Consider the following 17,433-nt stretch of genomic DNA (forward strand, 5'->3'; position numbering starts at 1 on the left):
ACGAGAAACGGGAGCCCAGACGGGCAAACGGCGGCCACGCTGCGGCACATGCTGTTGGCACCTCTGCGTTATGGAGGATTCAGAGGCTCAGAGGGAGGAAAACTGATCAACTGGTGATGCCTCCCTCGGCGTGGATGAGACAAACAGGGATCAATTAATAATGCCTGCGTTGGCCACAGGACTGGAAACATGGATTGATTAGCAATGTCTGCCTGCCACCTGTGTGGAATCACACAGTGATAGACTGGTCATGTCTGCCACGGGCAGAGGGCTGGTAGGTGGGAAGCGCTCTTCAAATCGGAAGCCGTTTTCCACGCCAACTACAGGGTTTCTCATCCTGGTTACCCGGAGACGGAAGAGGGGTCCCCCAAGGTCGGGCAGCCAGGCCCCATGCAGGTCCTTACCTTTCTTGATCTTGGGGGCGGAGGTGATGGAGCTGCCGTTGGTGTTTGTGGCCAGGCCCAGGGAGGACACGGGCAGCTTGGGCGAGGAGAGCATGCTGTGCGCCCCGCCCGGCGAGTAGGCAAAGAGGGAGCCCCCAAAGCTCTGGCGCCGGCCCTCCCGACGGTTGCTGTCTATGGCTGCCTGGAGCTCGTTGGGGTTACTGAGGCCTCGCTTCTCACACTCATAAGGGTACAGGTACTTCATGTATCTGTGGGTGGGACGAGGGGACAGAATGGCGCCCGGGTCACCCCTGCGGCTCCCTGTGGCCTTCAGTACAAAGTAAATCCCACTGTGGCACCACCATGCCTGGCTCCGCCCTTGGATTTGCTCAGCAGGCCCTGGAGCCGCTGGGCCTTCGCCCACGCTGTTCCCTCCACCTCAATGCTGCTCCCTCCGCCTCAATGCTGCTCCCTGCACCTCAATGCTGCTCCCTGCGCCTCAATGCTGCTCCCTGCGCCTCAATGCTGCTCCCTGCGATGGCCTCTGATTGCATAACTTCAGCGCCTGTGTGATTCTCACACCCCTACTTGATGCTCTCAGGCCCAGGATGCGCAGCGTGGCCTGGTGCCCTCAGCGGCTGCCTACCGCCCCCTCTTTTGCAGGCGCCTGGCACCGGCTGCCCAGAGCACCCCGGCCCGACCTCCGCCCAGCCGCCCGCCGCTCACTGGGTCCGCAGGGTGAAGGCCGCGCTGGTGATGGACGTGGGCAGGTTGAGGCCCTTGGTGATCTCCCGCCACAGCTTCTTGTTGATGACCTCCACGAGGCCGCCCTTCTCCGTCACCAGCACGTACAGCATGAACAGGTCAAGGACCTGTTTGGCCATGATGGGGATGCGGTTCACGGGGGTTCCTGGGGGAAGGGGCGAGAGGGAGGTGGGGGGCTGCCCGGGCACTGCAGGGAGCCCAGTGTCCCCGCCTCCACCCTCTCCACACCAGAAGCACCCGCCATCCAGGCTGTGACAACCACAGAGGTCGCCAGACGCTGCCCAGGGTCTCCTGTGGGGACAGGATCACCCAGGCTGGCAACCGCTGCTCGAGAGGGCACTGGAGGGGCAGCTCCGCCTTGGTTTCCCCACCAGTAACCCGGGCACGGGGATGGTGCAGCCCTCGAAGCTCGGGAGGGATGTGCGGGAGACGCAGGGATCTTTGTTACCCTTCTCCATGCCACCCACCACAGCAGCTGCCAAAACAACCCCGCCACGCTCCCAGGGGCCCGTCCCCGCCACGCTCCCAGGGGCTCTGCCGTCTCAGGCAGGCGGTAGGGAAAGCTCAGCTCATCCGACTTGCAGTTTGGAGAATGGAGGGCTGTGGGCTAACCCAGGCAGGGGAGGGAGGCGTGGGGGGTGGGCTAGCACAGGCACAGGGGATGGGGGTGGGTGGCTAGCCAAGGAGGAGGGGGTAGTGGTTATGGCAGGGTGGGAAACGGGGAGGGTCAGCGCAGGGGCAGATGGGCTAGCCCAGGAGGAAGGCTCACACAGGCCCCTGCAACCTCACCTCCTGAAGCCCGCTGCAGACACAACCCCTCCTCGCCCTGCCACCCCACCCACCCTCAGGGCTCTGCCAGGCTGCCCCTGTACCAGGAGCCTCTGCTTCAGATGTCAGCCCTCCCTGGCCTGACAGCCCACAAGCCCCCACTGAAAGCCCCGGTCCTGTCAGTGAAATTCTGGGCTTATGAGGTCAACTGTGTACTGTCTGCGGCCCTCACCCCATGTTCTGCCGACGTGGGGTTCCAGCCCTTTGGGAGGCTGAGGCGGGTGGATCACCTAAGGTCAGGAGTTTAAGACCAGCCTGGCCAACACAGAGAAACCCCATCTCTACTAAAATACAAAAAAAAAGGCCGGGCGCGGCAGCACACGCCTGTAATCCCAGCACTGTGGGAGGCCGAGGCGGGCGGATCACCTGAGGTCAGGAGTTCAAGACCAGCCTCACCAACTTGGATAAACTCTACTAAAAATGCAAAAATTAGCTGGGCGCAGTGGCACGCGCCTGTAATCCCAGCTACTCGGGAGGCTGAGGCAGGAGGATCGCTTGAATCCAGGAGGCGGAGGCCGCAGTGAGTCGAGACCCCGCCATTGCACTCCAGCCTCAGCAACAAGAGCAAAACTGTCTCAAAATAAATAAAAAAAGGATCAGCGGCAGAGGGTTCCCAGGGCCGCGCCCTGGCTCTGCGGCGGGTGGGCAGGAGGATGTTTACAGAAGGAGCTGGGAGCATCACCAGGGCCGGCGTGGGGCCCAGATAAGGAAGGGTGGGGAGGTTGTCGGGGATCAGCAGGTCAGGTGGTCCAGCTGCTGCTCCTGAGGTGAGGGGGTGCGGTCAGGACCCCTCCCTCCCCTCACTCCCAGCCCCCGGAGAATTCTGAGAAATTTAGTTGAAGGTTTTTACTTTGTGACACAGCAAAAAAAAAAAAAAAAAAAAAAAAATTCTTTCCCTCTGGAGTGAAGGAGAGGGAACTGTGGAGTCTAGGGTGACGGGTAGGTTCACCTGACAGATTCTTAGCTTCCGGGGCCCCATTACAGTGGGAAGCTCTGGGAAGAAGGCAAGGAAGAGGGTGCTTTGAGCCTGGGTTTTGAAGGATGCATAGGAGCTGACTGGCTCTGCCCTGTAGGAATGCCCAGCTTAGAGTGGGAGGGAGAACTTGACACAGCCCCTCGTGGCCCCATGTGCCAGGGACCCCCATCTCACCCACACTCGTGGGCAGCCTACCATGCCTGCTGTTTGTCTGAGGCTGGGCTCACTCTGTCACCCAGGCTGATGTGCAGTCACAGCTCACTGCGGCCTCCACCTCCTGGGCTCAAGCAAGCCTTCCTCTTTGGCCTCCCAAAGTGCCAGAATTACAGGCACGAGCCATCTCGCCCAGCCTCACTGTGCTACCTTTCTTTCCTTTCCTTTCTTTTTCTTTTAAGACGGAGTCTCGCTCTGTCACCCAGGCTGGAGAGCAGTGGTGCGATCTCGGCTCACTGCAAGCTCCGCTCCCCGGGTTCAAGCGATTCTCCTGTGTTGACCTCCTGAATGGCTGGGATTACAGGCACGTGCCAACACTCCTGGTAAATTTTTGTATTTTTAGTAGAGACGGGGTTTCACCATGTCGTCCTGGCTGGTCTCGAACTCCTGACCTCAAGTGACCCCCGCCACCTCGGCCTCCCAAAGTGCTGGGATCACAGGCGTGAGCCCCTGCAACCGGTCCTCACGGCTTTCTAAGTGCCGCCGGGACACCAGGCGCTGCACCAGGCATGGGTGACAGCAAAACGGGTTGGCTGTGGACCCAGGAGCTCGGAACCCCACAGCAGAGTGGTCAGGGCCGGGCAGGTGTGAACAGGATGATAAAGGGTAGGGGCAGATCTGTCTGGCCGCGTAAGGGGCAGTGGGCCCCGGTGAAACCTGGGCTTGGAGGATAACAGAGCAGGGGCCCCCCGCCCAGGTCCCAGGTCTGGATTCCTCTGTTCCCAGCACGGGAGGGGTTAACTCGGAGGCTGCTGGGCAGTGCGGGCCGGGGGGCCCACAGCCCTCCTCCTCCTCCTCCTCCTCCTTCCCTTCCGGGCGGCTGGCAGTGGCAAGTCTGGGGCTTGTGTTTATAGAAGCCAAGGGAGGGGTGGGTGGAGGCTGGGACACAGCGGCCCCTGCAACGGCCCCCGCCACAGCCCCAAGTGCGGGGACAGAGCCCTCCGCCCCACCCCTTCCTGCCTCTGTGAGCCCGGAGGCCTCCTCCCCCGTCTGAACAGTGGGGACGGGAGCTACTCCCTGTTACAGAGGAGTGTGCAGGGGGTCGGAGCGGCCCCCACCCGGCTGCAGATGCTCCCAGGACCCCGTCTGGCCGTCCAGGGCGTCTGGTCGCTCCAAGCCGGGGTGAGGCCTGGGAATGGCCGCTGGGGACACCCCAGCCACCCTCTGTCACCTTTGAGCCTGTCTTGTGCCCCAGCCTCAGTTTCCCCACCTGGACACCAGCCCAGACCTGCCCTTGGAGGGTCCCTCCTCCACATGCCTGGTCCCCAGGCTGTTCTCAAGGCCTCGGCCATAAGATGCTCCCAGGCCAGGAGACACCGGGGCAGGGCTGGTATACCGTCGGTGCCCAATAAGTGTGCTCAGTAAACAGCCGCCCTGCACTCAGCACGTCTCAGGTACCTGCTGGCCACTGAGTGTTGGGCAGGAACTGTTTGTATCAACCTCCACCTCCCGGGGTTCAAGTGATTCTCCCGCCTCAGCCTCCTGAGGAGCTGGGACTGCAGGTGCCACCACCACGCCCCGCCAATTTTTTGTACTTTTAGTGGAGACGGGGTTTCACCGTGTTGGCCACGATGGTCTCACACTCCTGACCTCGTGATCCTTCCGTCTCGGCCTCCCAAAGTGCTGGGATTACAGGCGTGAGCCACCGCCCCCAGTCATTTGTGGCCCATTTTTACAGATGGGGAAACTGAGGCCCTGGTGGGAGGAGGGGAGGGGCCAGGACTCAAAGGTCGAATCGGCGGCCACAAGCTCATCAGACTCTAAGCCACCTCGTGGAGGGGGATTGGGGCCCAGGTGGCCAGCCGGACCTGACCCCATGCCCCAAGCACAGAGGGGGCACCACTCCCCCAGTACCCAGTAGTGGGGACCCCCACTTCACTGCAGGCTGGGTGCCAAAGAGATGGCCTGGACTGTCTGTTCCGTGTTGGGGCCCTGAGACCCCCCCACCAAGGGACCTGCCGCTTAGACTCACAGCCAGGCCTCCTGCATCAGCCCCCCCATGGCAGGCTGTTTCCCCCCAAGACACCCCTGAAGTTCCTCCTGATTCGAGAGCCCGGGATGCCTCCAGCCATGGGGAGCTTGCTACCCCGCAACATACCTGGAGCCAGCAGGGGCCCTCCTCCGGCCCGTTTCTGGGCCTTCCCTCCAGGGGGGTGGGGGCAGGGGGCTCACCTCGCTTCTGCATGAAGCTGAACAAGTCATCCAGGAATTCCTTCCTCTTGGGGTCCCCATCAAGTTCATAGAGCTGTGAGGGCAGACAGGGGACCGGTCAGTCAGCGCCAGAGCTCCGGCGTGGGAAGCCCGTCCCCGCTGCACTGGAGGCCGGGCCGGGACAGCAGCAGGGGTCGCCACCTCTGAACGGCTCCATTGAGTCGCTGCCAGAGCCGTAGCGGAGCTGGGCAGGTGAAGAACACGGGCCGAGAGACAGACGTGTGGGGGAACGAGCTTCCTGGGGCGGCAGCAAGGAGGCACCAGAAGCCGGTGGCCTGGGACGGCAGGCGGGGCCCTCTCCTGGCCCTGGGGCCCCGAAACCCCAGATCAAGGTGGTCCCCAGCTGGTGGCCACAGCGCCCCAGTCTCTGCCTCTGTCTCCATGAGACCCTCTCCCCGTTTCTCCCAAGACACCAGCTTGCTGGTTTTAGGGACACCTCACGCCAAATTGATCCTTAGCTCCCTACAGCTTAAAGAAATCTATTCTCCCACAGTCCTGGGGCCCGGAAATCCAAAATCAGCATCTCTGCAGGGTGGTGGCTCACACCTATAATCCCAGCACTTGGGGAGGCCGAGGCGGGTGGATCACGAGGTCAAGAGATCGAGACCATCCTGGTCAACATGGTGAAACCCCGTCTCTACTAAAAATACAAAAATTCAGCTGGGCATGGTGGCGCGTGACTGTAATCCCAGCTACTCAGGAGGCTGAGGCAGGAGAATTGCCTGAACCCAGGAGGCGGAGGTTGCGGTGAGCCGAGATCGCGCCATTGCACTCCAGCCTGGGTAACAAGAGTGAAACTCCGTCTCAAAAAAAAAAAGAAAAGAAAAAGAAATCTATTCTCCCACAGTCCCGGAGCCCGAAAATCCAAAATCAGTGTCTCTGCAGGGTGGTGGCTCGTGCCTGTAACCCCAGCGCTTTGGGAGGCGGGGGAATGGCTTGCACCCGGGAATTCAACACCAGCCTGGGCAACAGAGTGAGACCCCATCTCTACAAAAATACAAAAAGTTACCCAGGCCGGAAGGCTTGTGCCTACAGTCCCGGCCACTCGGGAGGCTGAGGGGGGAGGACTGCTTGAGGCCGGGCAGTGGAGGCTGCAGTGAGCCGAGACCACGCCACTGCACTCCAGCACGGGGGACACAAAAGGTGTCTGCAGGGCTGCGTTCCCTCTCAAGTCTCCAGGGGAGGAGCCCTCCTGCCTCTCACGGCTTCCGGGGGGTCCAGGTTCCTGGGCTCGTGGCCGCCTCGCTCCAGCCTCAGCCTGTTTTCATGGAGGACACGTCCTGTCGTGTCTGTCGGTGATTTTGTCGGTGTGAACATCACAGAGTGACTCACACACCCCCCTCACGGGGGAAGCCTCCCACACACCCAGGCACCAGGCACGGCGCGGCGCTCCTGGGCTATAAATCCGCGGCTGCGCTGGATCCTGTAGGCAACGGGGACCCGGTGGTGAGTGTTTGTGCATCGAACACATCTGAACACAGGCAAGGTGAAGAAGAAACACAGAATTCTCATGCTGTGGGGCCGCCGTCCTCCGTGCGGTCTGAGGTTGACCCAAGCGTCAACACGTGACTGTACGTCCGTGAGAAGCCTGTTTCCAAATGAGGTCCCCAGCAGAGGTACCGGGAATCCAGTACTCGAATCTAACTACTTCTTTTCTTTCCTTCCTTCTTTATTTTTTTTGAGACGGAGTCTCGCTCTGTCCCCAGGCTGGAGTGCGGGGGTGCGATCTCGGTTCACTGCAGCCTCCGCCTTCCGGGTTCAAGCGATTCTCCTGCCTCAGCCTCCCGAGTAGCTGGGACTACAGGCGCCCTCCACCATGTTGGTCAGGATGGTCTTGATCTCCTGACCTTGTGATCTGCCCACCTCAGCCTCCCAAAGTGCTGGGATTACAGGTGGAAGCCACCGTGCCCGGCCTTTTTTGTCTGTTTTTAGAGACAGGGCCTCACTCTGTCAACCAGGCTGGAGTGCAGTGGTGCAACCATAACTCACCACAGCCTCAACCTCCTGGGCTCAAGGGATCCTCCTGCCTCAGTTGCCCAAGTGGCTGGGACCACAGGCATCCGCCATCACACCCGGCTACGTTTTACGTTTTCTTTTGTAGAGATGGGGTCTTGCTATGTTGTCCAGGCTGGGCTCGAACTCCTGGGCTCCCTCGATCCTCCCATGTCGCCCTCTCAAAGTGCTGGGGTGACAGGCGGGAGCCACCGGCTGTGGCTTCACCTTATCTTCCTTGGGGGACACAGTTTAACCTAGACTGCCTGCCTGACTCACACAGCCAATCACTGCAAATCATCAGCTGCCTCCGGGGCTGCCCTGAGGGTCTGACAGGAGCCCATTTGCCCCAAGAACTGGCTCTGTTTTGCAGCTGGGGAAACCGAGGCACAGTGGTGCGTGTGGGGCCCAGGGCCTCCTCCTGGTTCCCATCCTGGTCCTCCTGCTGGCTTCCCCTTACCTGGACCCTGGGGTCTCCGCCTCCAGCTAGGAAATGAGCCACTGACAGCCTCTGCCTGCCGGGGTGCTGGCCGGGGAAGACCGTCAGGCCCGGAATGTCTTCCAGAGGGGAAAGGGATTCCATCCGGGGTACAGGGGCCCGGAGGTCCCCCGGCCCTCCCCCGCCAGGTTCTGGCGGGCAGGCAGGGGCAGGCAGGGTGGGGGAACGCCGGCTGGGATAATCAGAAAGCAGAGTTCAGGCGGGGGCCCATTTGCTGAGGAGGAGCAGGGACAAATACCAGGCTGCCAATTAAGCCCGGGGGAATGTGGCTGGCTGGGCAGTGGGGGGCCTTGAAACCACCAATTAGGCCTCGGCTGGGATGATCCGTCATTAGGGCCCAGGAACGAGGCCCACGCCCAGCCCCTGCTGCGGGGAAATCCTGGGTGCTGGGGAGGCCGGCTGAGGGCCCGGCCACCCTGCAGCCATCCTGCCCCTCCCTGGGCCTCAGTTTCCCCATCTGTGTATTGGAGGCCAAGTGAGGGCTTCCAGGAAGGGGCTGGGGGGGCAGCCAGGAGTCCTGACCTCTGCCCTGGGTGGTCGGGCTGCCAGAGGTCCAGCTGCCTGGTCTTTGTCTCCGCCCCACCCCGGCCAGCGCCAGACTGGCCAGCCCGCATTCCTGCGCTGATTTATGGTGGCCGGGGAGGCCCAGTTTCCCCTTCAGCTGCGTGAGGGGTGTGGGGCCCGCAGGTAGACCTGGCTGGCCGGGCCGGCGGGTCCCATGAGCACAGGCACGCACACAGGGCCACACGCCAGGCCTCCTCCTCCGACCCCTGCCCCCTCCCCTCCCCTCTCTTCCTCCGAGATCCGGTCCATCACCCGAGTCGTGGATTTAGGGGTTTGTCTGGGGTTTTTGTCTGTTCTGTCCCCAGAATCTAGAATCGGGCTGAGCACACAGCAGTTGCCTAATAAATGCTTGTTACATGAACCTCGATTTCCTCAGCTGTAATTTCGGGCCAGGCAGGGCGGAGAGGGGGACAGAATGAGCTCGCCCCCGGAAGAAGCGCCTGAGACCGCAGGTACTGGGATGGAGAGGATTTCACCACTGGAGCTGTTCCGGGGCAAACACCCCCCACCCAAAACCGCAGAGCGGGACCCGATTTGGAAAAAGGGCGTTGGCAGATGATCACGGTGAATTCCGGTGGGTCCCACATCCCACCGGAAGAAGAGACACGGAGACAGAGGCCCGGAGCCCCCAGAAGCCGGGGGAGGCGGAAGGTCCCTCCTGCGGCCCCTGGACGGAGCAAAGCCGTGCAGATGCCGGGATTTTGGACTTTGGGTTCCAGGACAGAGGGAGGACAGGTCTCAGCTGTCTCAAGTCCACTGTCTGAGGTCCTGCGTCACGGCAGCCCCCTAAGATGCGAATGCAGAGGCCAGCACGCCTCTGGGGACCAGGGGAAGGTCGTCTCCTCCGAGATTCTGACGCAGTGAACCCCCTTCCCCAGCACAGTCCCTACAAAAACCTCGCCGCGCTTCCTGCCTCAGTTTCCCCACCGCTCAAGAAGAGTGTGTGAGAAGACATAGAAGCTTTACCCCAAGCACCTAGCACCCCTGCAACCCTCACATTCCAGGTGGGGAAACCGAGGCTCAGGTCAGCCAACAGCTGCCCCGTGTGGGGCCAGGAAGGGTTGGGGGGCAGGAGCCATCAACCCCCAAGCCAAACGGTGGGTGAATGAGGCCAGTGGAGAGGCACGGTCAGCCCCCCGTGGGGCTGGGGCACTGATGCGTGGCCGTAAAGGGAGGGCGGGTGGGGGGCCCAGCTGCTGGTGGGGGAGGCGTTTCTAATGGCTGTGCTGTGGCCGGCCAACACAAAGCTGGCAGTAAAGGCCGCCTCGGCTTTATGGGTCTCTGGCCCCTGGTTCCGCTCCCCTGTGGCGGGGGGGAGGGTGCCCTGCCCTGGCCAGCTGGCCGAGGCCCCAGGGATGGGAAAGCAGGGGGCGGTGTCCAGGCTGCCCATGGCGGTGTCCAGGCCCCCACTGTGGGCGAGATCCCAGTCAAATTGCTGGGCCACAGCACACCCCATGGCAAACCCAGGCCTTGGTTCCCACCTGGGTCCTGTGGCTGAAACCCTGCCCCTCCCAAACATGGACCAGAAAGCTCTGAAATCAGCCGCCCAGGAGACACCCGCACGAGCCCTAAAATCGGGCAAAACCTCCGGAAACACCCTCCCTGGGGCTGAGGGCCAAGATAAGGCGCCCTCCCCTCCCCTCCCCTCCCCACTGCCTGATTTCCCTGGGGCCGGCTCTCATCCGAAGGAGGCTCTGGAGACAACCCTCCGCTGAGACCCCACCGCCCCTCCCATCAGCCCTGCCCTCCGCCCTGGCCGTTCCCTTCGTCTGGAACAGGCCTCAGCCCCTTCCCTTCGACTGGGTCCAACCGGGTCCAGGGTGGTCATTCCCTCCCGGGAGAGGAGCCCCGCCTGCCGCCCTCCCCGGACGGATAACGCAGCGGCCGCTCCCACCCCCACGGACACCCTGCTGCCACCCACCTTTACCAACCACCGGCCTCACGAGCCTTCTGGCTCACGGACCTCAAAGCCCCCCAAGTGCTCGCACGGCCCCAGCTGTCTGGATTCACCAATGTGCCTCTTGTCTGTCCCGGGACACGGGGATTCTTATCTCGTTCCCGGTGTCCAAAACCAGGCACACAGCAGTTGCTTAATAAATGCAAGTTAAATGAACTTCCTTTCGAAGTTCGATCCCGTGAAATGGGGTGCAGCAGGGCTATGGGGCCGCACGGCAGGCCTGGGGTCTTTCCCCGAGGGGCCCTGTCCCCTCTGTCCACTTCCTGCTGTGGGCCTGAAGGGTGTGGACTCCTAATAACCAAGGCTGGGCCGACCCTCCCGTTCTCAGCAGCACCTGCTTCGCAGAAGGGAAACTGAGGCACAGAGCGTGTGCAGCCAAGCCGCCCCCAGGTCCCCCAACCTCGCCCCTCCTGCCAGACCCTTCCCCGCTCAGCAGCTGGGGGGCTTTTCACAGCCGTCTGGGCACGACCCTCCCCTGGCCACAGCCTCCCAGGGCCCCCCATTCCTCTCCTGCTCCCTCCAATCCCGACACATGAGTCTTCGGGGCTCTACTCGGCCGCAAGTTTAGGGTTGGGGTTTGTGCCGTGGGGAGACCCCGGCTCCCTGCAGCCTCCACCTCCCGCCTTGGCCACTGGGGCCACAGGGGGGCCCCACCACACCTGGCTAATTTTTGTATTTTTACAGAGACGAGGTCTCGCTGTATCGCCCAGGCCGGTCTCAAACGCCCGGCCTCAAGTGAACCTCCGGCCTTGGCCTCCCAAAACGCCAGCATGACCCCGAGCCTTGGCGGCTTTTTGAGTAAAACACACGTGCCCCCACCCAGGCCTCCTCCCAGCGCCCTGTTCCTTCTGCCTGGAATGCATCCCCCAGGTCCCTGCAGGGCTCCTGCCTTCCCGCCCCAACCCCCAATGTCGCCTTCTGACGGCGCCCCCCCGCCCCGCCCCCTGCCCCACAGCCCCTCTCAGCCTCCGGCCCTCCATTCCTCTTTAGTTTTCTTCCCAGAACTCTGCACAACCGAGCTGGAGGGCACACTCCGTGGCTCTGGGGTGGAGGCACCACACCGTGGCTCCCGGTCCCAGAGGCTCCCCAGGCTCTGCACGGGGTGTGGGGGAGGCCTGGGGGGTGGGAGGTACCGGCCCACCTGCTGATGAGGACGGGGGCGGGGGACGGCCCTCTGGAGGGGGCACCTGTGAGCAGGGAGGGCAGCGGGGCTCAGGTGGTGGCGCCAGTGGGGGAGGGGAGGACAGGGCGCTAACCACCGCCCCCAAGCCCTCGGAGGGCAAACAGGAAATTCTTGTTTGTGGCGAAACGTTGATTATTTTCTCCACCCCACCTCCCACAGAAACAACTGCTCAGGGGGTCAGTGGACTTTGCTGGGGACCAGGATAACTCCCGGGGCCACCTGGGAGGGGGGAGGGGGCCCCCCCGGCCGCCCGGACCCCTCTGGAACCAGGGCGCTCCGCTCTGGCTTGGGACTCCCCTTCCCCAGCCCACTGGCTTGGCTCTGGGAGGTGGGAGGAAAGTCAGGAAAAGACCCCTGAGGTTTGCAGGAAATCCAGAGGGAAGAGTTGGCCAGGAGAGGAGGGGGCGGCGGGGGACAGTGCAGGCGGCCCCTCCCCAGCAGGGCTGGACAACGCAGCTCCCAAGGTCACAGCAGGGCAGCGCCCAAGGTCACGTCGCCTGGGCTGTGGTTTCCCGCTCAGTCTGCAGGAAGGCCCCACCTGGGCACTCCTGCCAGGTCCCAGCAGCTGCGGGGGACCCAGGGCGGTGTCCTTGGGCCCAGAGGCCCAGGCTGTAAAGAAACCGCCTATCTGCAGGGCCCCCTGGGAGAACCTTTGTCCCCCAGGCCCCCTCCTGTCTCCCAGGAGGCTCCAAAGTCCAAGGGGCCCCACCTGGGGGATGAGGCCATGGAGGGGTGCAGGAGCTGGGAGGCACCTGACCCGACTGCAGCCCTGCGGACGCTCCCTTTGCCCACAAAATCCAGGGAAATCCGAGAGGCAAACCAAATGTCTCCAGGTCGGGGCCCGCTGAGCCCCGAGCCTCCAGGAAGGTGGGCCTGAGACTTGGCAGAGAAATGTCAGAAGAGAAGTTTTCTTTTTTTTTTTTTTAAACAGGATCTCAGTCTGTGGCCCAGGCTGCAGTGCATTGGTGCAATCACAGCTCACGGCAGGCTCCACCTCTCGGACTCAAGTGATCCTCCCGCCTCAGCCTCTGCGGTAGTTGGGACTTCAGGCACCCACCGCCGTTCCCAATTTTATTTTTTTTTTTTTTTTTTTTTTTAAGATATGGGGTCTTGCTATGTTGTCCAGGCTGGGCACAAACTCCTGGGATCAAGCAGTCCTCCCTCCTTGGCCTCCCAGAGTGCTGGAATGCTGGGCATGAACCACCGCGCCCAGCCTGAGACACTTTCTTTTTTTTTTTTTTTTTTTATTTTGAGATGGAGTCTCACTGCCACTCAGGCTGGAGTACGGTGGTGTGACCTCGGCTCACTGCAACCTCTGCCTCCCGGGTTCACGCGATTCTCCTGCCTCAGCTTCCTGAGTAAGAGGGACTACAGGAGCGTGCCACCACGCCCAGCTAATTTTTTTTTTTTTGAGACGGAGTTTCGCTCTCGTTACCCAGGCTGGAGTGCAATGGCGCGATCTCGGCTCACCGCAACCTCCACCTCCTGGGTTCAGGCAATTCTCCTGCCTCAGCCTCCCGAGTAGCTGGGATTACAGGCACGCGCCACCATGCCCAGCTAATTTTTTGTATTTTTAGTAGAGACGGGGTTTCACCATGTTGACCAGGATGGTCTCGATTTCCTGACCTCGTGATCCACCCGCCTCGGCCTCCCACAGTGCTGGGATTCCAGGCGCACACCATGACGCCCTGCCTAATTTTTTTTGTATTTTCCATAGAGACGGGGTTTCACCTTGTTGGTCAGGCTGGTCTCAAACTCCTGACCTCAGGCAATCCTCCCGCCTCTGCCTCCTGAGGTGCTGGGATTCTGGGCAGGAGCTACGCTGCCCAGCCTAGAAAGGCACGTTTGCATCGCCCAATATGGCTTCTGGGAAACTGAAAAAGTATGTTTTCCTTTAGGGCCAGATATAGGTCTGCAGACGCTCAGAAGCGGCAGCAACAGATCTGAGTCAGCAGCCGCCCTCCGGCCGTGGCCTGAGCCACCCACGTGCCCAGTGGGGCGTTCCCAGGCTGCTGAAGGGTCCGAGGGGAAAACAGAATTCATCCAACGGCCGGGACCACCCAGACGAGGCAGGAACTCTGGGGTTTGGTTCCTTCTTCTACTTCGGTTTTTTTTCCATTTTTCTGAGACAGGGTCTTAGCTAAGGTGCCGGGACGACAGGCGTGAGCCACCTCGCCCAGACAACGCAGTCTGCTCTTAGAAGATCGTATAGGCCGGGTGCGGTGGCTCACGCCCATAATCCCAGCACTTTCGGAGGCTGAGTCGGACGGATCACGAGGTCAGCAGTGAGAGACCAGCCTGGGCAACGTGGCGAAACCCCGTCTCTACCAAAAATACAAAAAATTAACCGGGCGTGGGGGTGGGTGCCTGTAATTACATCTTCTGGGGAGGCTGAGGCAGGAGAACTGTTTGAACCCAGGAGGCGGAGGTTGCAGAAAGATTTCAAAACGGCACCACTGCACTCCAGCCTCCATCCTGTGTAAGAGGGCAAGACTCCCGCTCTCAAAAACAAAATAAGTAAATAAATAAGAATAATAATAAAATTAACCCACGTAAGGCTTTACAGCTAAGTGACATTTAGTGCACGACCATGGTATGCGAACCACAATCTCTGCCCCCATTATCCCTCATTCCCCGTCCCCTCCCCAGCCCCGGCACCCACGCACCCCCTCCTGTCTCTGTGGACGGGCCTGTTCGGGACATTTCATAGGAATGGGGTCACGCTGCGTGACCTTCCGTGTCTGGCGCCTCTCGGCGAGCCTGAGGTCCTCCAGGTGCACCTGCGCTCGGCCTGGGTCAGAGCCTCGCTCCTGCGCACGGCTGAGCCGTGTTCCATGGTGGACGGGCCTCCCTGGGTCTGTCCGTTTCTCCCTCTATGGACACCTGAGCTGTTCCCACCTTTTGGCTCTTGGGAATCGTGCTGGTTTGAACACGCGTGTGTAATCACCTCACCTATTGGGTTTCCTCTGGTTTTGGGAAAAGAAAGAACTCACTGTGACTCCTGTAACCGAAGTTTAAGAGAGCTGGTTTTAAGGCCGGGCGCAGTGGCTCAAGCCTGTAATCCCAGCACTGTGGGAGGCCAAGGCGGGTGGATCACGAGGTCAAGAGATCGAGACCATCCTGGTCAACACGGTGAAACCCCGTCTCTACTAAAAATGCAAAAAATTAGCTGGGCATGGTGGCGCGTGCCTGTAATCCCAGCTACTCAGGAGGCTGAGGCCGGAGAATTGCCTGAACCCAGGAGGCGGAGGTTGCGGTGAGCCGAGATCGCGCCATTGCACTCCAGCCTGGGTAACAAGAGCGAAACTCCGTCTCAAAAAAAAAAAAAGAAAAAAGAAGGGAGCTGGTTTTTATCTCCCAAATCCCCATAAAGCACTCAAGCATCCGGGATGGCAAACGAGGTGCCCCCTCCTTCCAGCAGCCTCCCAGGGTGGAGGGACCGAGGGGCTTAGAAGTCAAAATCAAGATCACACCAGGTCCCTCCCCTGCTCCACAGTCAACCATGGCTCCCTACTGCCCCAAGAAGCCCCAACTCCCTGCCTGCCTGCAAGGCCCCCCCACGAGAACCTGCCCTCCACACAGCTACAGCCATCTGTACACACACCGGCTGCTCCCCCCGGGCCCTCCTTTCCCTGTGTAAGACCCTCAGGTGGCCTGTGCTGACCCCCAGCACCTGTCCCGGCGTCAGGCTGGGTGCTCCTGCATTGATTTTGGGGATGGCCTCTTTCCATCCTTCCCACCTGCCTCCCACCCATGAAGCAGAATCTGGGCCGGGCACGGGGGCTCAGGCCTGTCATCCCAGCACTTTGGGAGGCCGAGGTGGGCGGATGACCTCAGGTCAGGAGTTCAAGACCAGCCTGGCCAATATGGTGAAACCCTGGCTCTACTAAAAATATAAAAATTAGCCGGGTGAGGTGGTGAACGCCCGTAGCCCCAGCTACTCAGGAGACTGAGGCAGGAGAATCGCTTGGACCCGAGAGGCGGAGGCTGCAGTGAGCCGAGATTGTGCCACTGCACTCCAGCCTGGGCAACAGAGCGAGACTCTGTGTCAAAAACAAATCAAAGCAAACAAAACAAAAGCAAGACGGAATCAGGGTCTACGGGGGCACGGCGCCTGGAATCCAGCGGGCGTCCACTGAGGAAGGAGAAAGCCCGGGCGCGGGGGCTCACGCCTGTAATCCCAGCACTTTGGGAGGCCGAGGTCAGAGGATCGCTTGAGGCCGGGAGTTGGAGGCAGGCAGGAAGGAAAGAGGCCCAAGGACCTCTCATTCCTCTAACGCCGGCGTCTCCCTCCCGGCCCCCTCTGAAGCCCCATTCCTGGCAGCTCCCACTCACTGACAGCGCCCCCCAGTTCCCCACCCCCTCCCAGAGGCCTGATAATCCCACTGTCGGGCGCGGCGGAGGGCCAGGGCGGAGGCTGAGATGACTCAGCATTCTCGGCCGCTGCTCCCCAGGTGGGCAGGGTCCCTGGGGGCCGCCGGGCCTCCCCCTCCACACTAGCAACCACAATGCTACTGGGAGGGGTGGGCAGGGCGGGACCCAGCACCGCCTCCCCCACACCCCTGGGGCCCTGCTCCGCATGTGGGGAGACTGAGGCACGGAGGGGTCCACACCTGTCTGGGAACCAGGTTTACAGAGCCCCACAACCTGTAAAGCCCCTCCCTGGTCCATGGCCTGGGGAGGCAGAGCGAGCTGGCACAGTGGGCCCCGGCAGCCACATAACGTCGGTAAGGACTCCAGGCCGGCCGGGCACCGTGGCTCACGCCTGTAATCCCGGCACTTTGGGAGGCCGAGGCGGGAGGATCACCTGAGGAGAGGAGCCTGAGAGCAGCCTGGGCAACATGGTGAAACCCCTATTCCCTACTGAAAAGAGAACTCTCTACTAAAATACGAAAATTAGCTGGGTGTGGTGGCTGGCACCTGCAGTCCCAGATATTCCAAAGGCTGAGGCAGAAGAATCGCTTGAACCTGTGTGGCGGAGGTTGCAGTGAGCTGAGATTGAACCACTGCACTCCAGCCTGGGCGACAGAGTGAGACTTTTTATTTTTTTACGTAAAGACGGGGTTTCACCACGTTGGTCATGCTGGTCTTGAACCCCGACCTCAGGTGATCCGCCCGCCTTGGCCTCCAAAGTGCTTGGATTACAGGCGTGAGCCACCGCGCGCCCGGCCCAGGGTGAGACTTTGACTCAGACCAACAAAAAAGACTCCAGGCCTCGTCCCCTCCCCACCGACACAGACTGGCGACCGGGGATGAACAGCTGAACAGATGAGGCAGGAACGAAGGAAGGAACAACGCTGGAGCAGAGCTGGGGGCTGTGGGAGGGACGGGTGCAGAGGCAGGAGCACCTGGTGTCTTGAGCCCCAGCCTGCCTGTCCTCCAGGCCTCAGTTTACCCACGGTGGGGGTGGGCAGATGCCATCTAAAAGTGGAAGCCGGCGCTGTGGTGCTGCAGAGCAACAGGCCAGGGACTGCGTGCGGCCCTGGGAGGCCGGGGAATTTCAAGTCTCAGGGTGTTTTTCCCTTTCCGGAAACTCCCGGGGCACACACAGAGGCGGCAGAGCCGAGGGGGGCTCACAGGGCTTCTGCCAGGACAGTGCACTCTGCAGCCGTTACCAAGCACCTCTTGTATGTCCTGGCCGATGGTGTATGCTGGGGAGATGCCATGTCCTAAAAGGGCCTGGACTACCCGGCTCAGGGAGCAGGAGGCAGAGGCAAGCTGCGGTGGGTGGACTGCAGAGAAATGAGACGCCAGGGGACCAACAGCCCCGACCGACTGGCAGGTACTGCAGGGTCAGAGGAGGGCAGGTCACACACACACAGCCGGCGCCCACTCTCAGGGTGACCCCCTGCCCCGCACACA

The 17,433-nt window shown here is 61.4% G+C and overlaps 1 protein-coding gene across 2 annotated transcripts in view; it reads right to left on the bottom strand.

The window, feature by feature from the left end:
* Positions 1–8: 8 nt before the first annotated feature.
* Positions 9–17,433, bottom strand: part of ARID3A (AT-rich interaction domain 3A) — a 37,177-nt gene continuing 19,752 nt past the window's right edge. For both annotated transcript variants that reach the window (XM_032252473.1, XM_032252474.1), the window contains exons 4-6: positions 5,338–5,410; positions 1,110–1,293; positions 9–652 (exon numbers count right to left, since the gene is read on the bottom strand). In XM_032252473.1, the coding sequence (XP_032108364.1) occupies positions 199–652; positions 1,110–1,293; positions 5,338–5,410 (711 nt within the window). In that variant the 3' untranslated portion in view covers positions 9–198. The remainder of the gene's footprint in view (positions 653–1,109; positions 1,294–5,337; positions 5,411–17,433) is intronic.

This window comes from Sapajus apella, unplaced genomic scaffold, assembly GCF_009761245.1.
Source record: "Sapajus apella isolate SASKATOON/1434 unplaced genomic scaffold, GSC_monkey_1.0 scaffold77, whole genome shotgun sequence".
NCBI lineage: Eukaryota > Metazoa > Chordata > Mammalia > Primates > Cebidae > Sapajus > Sapajus apella.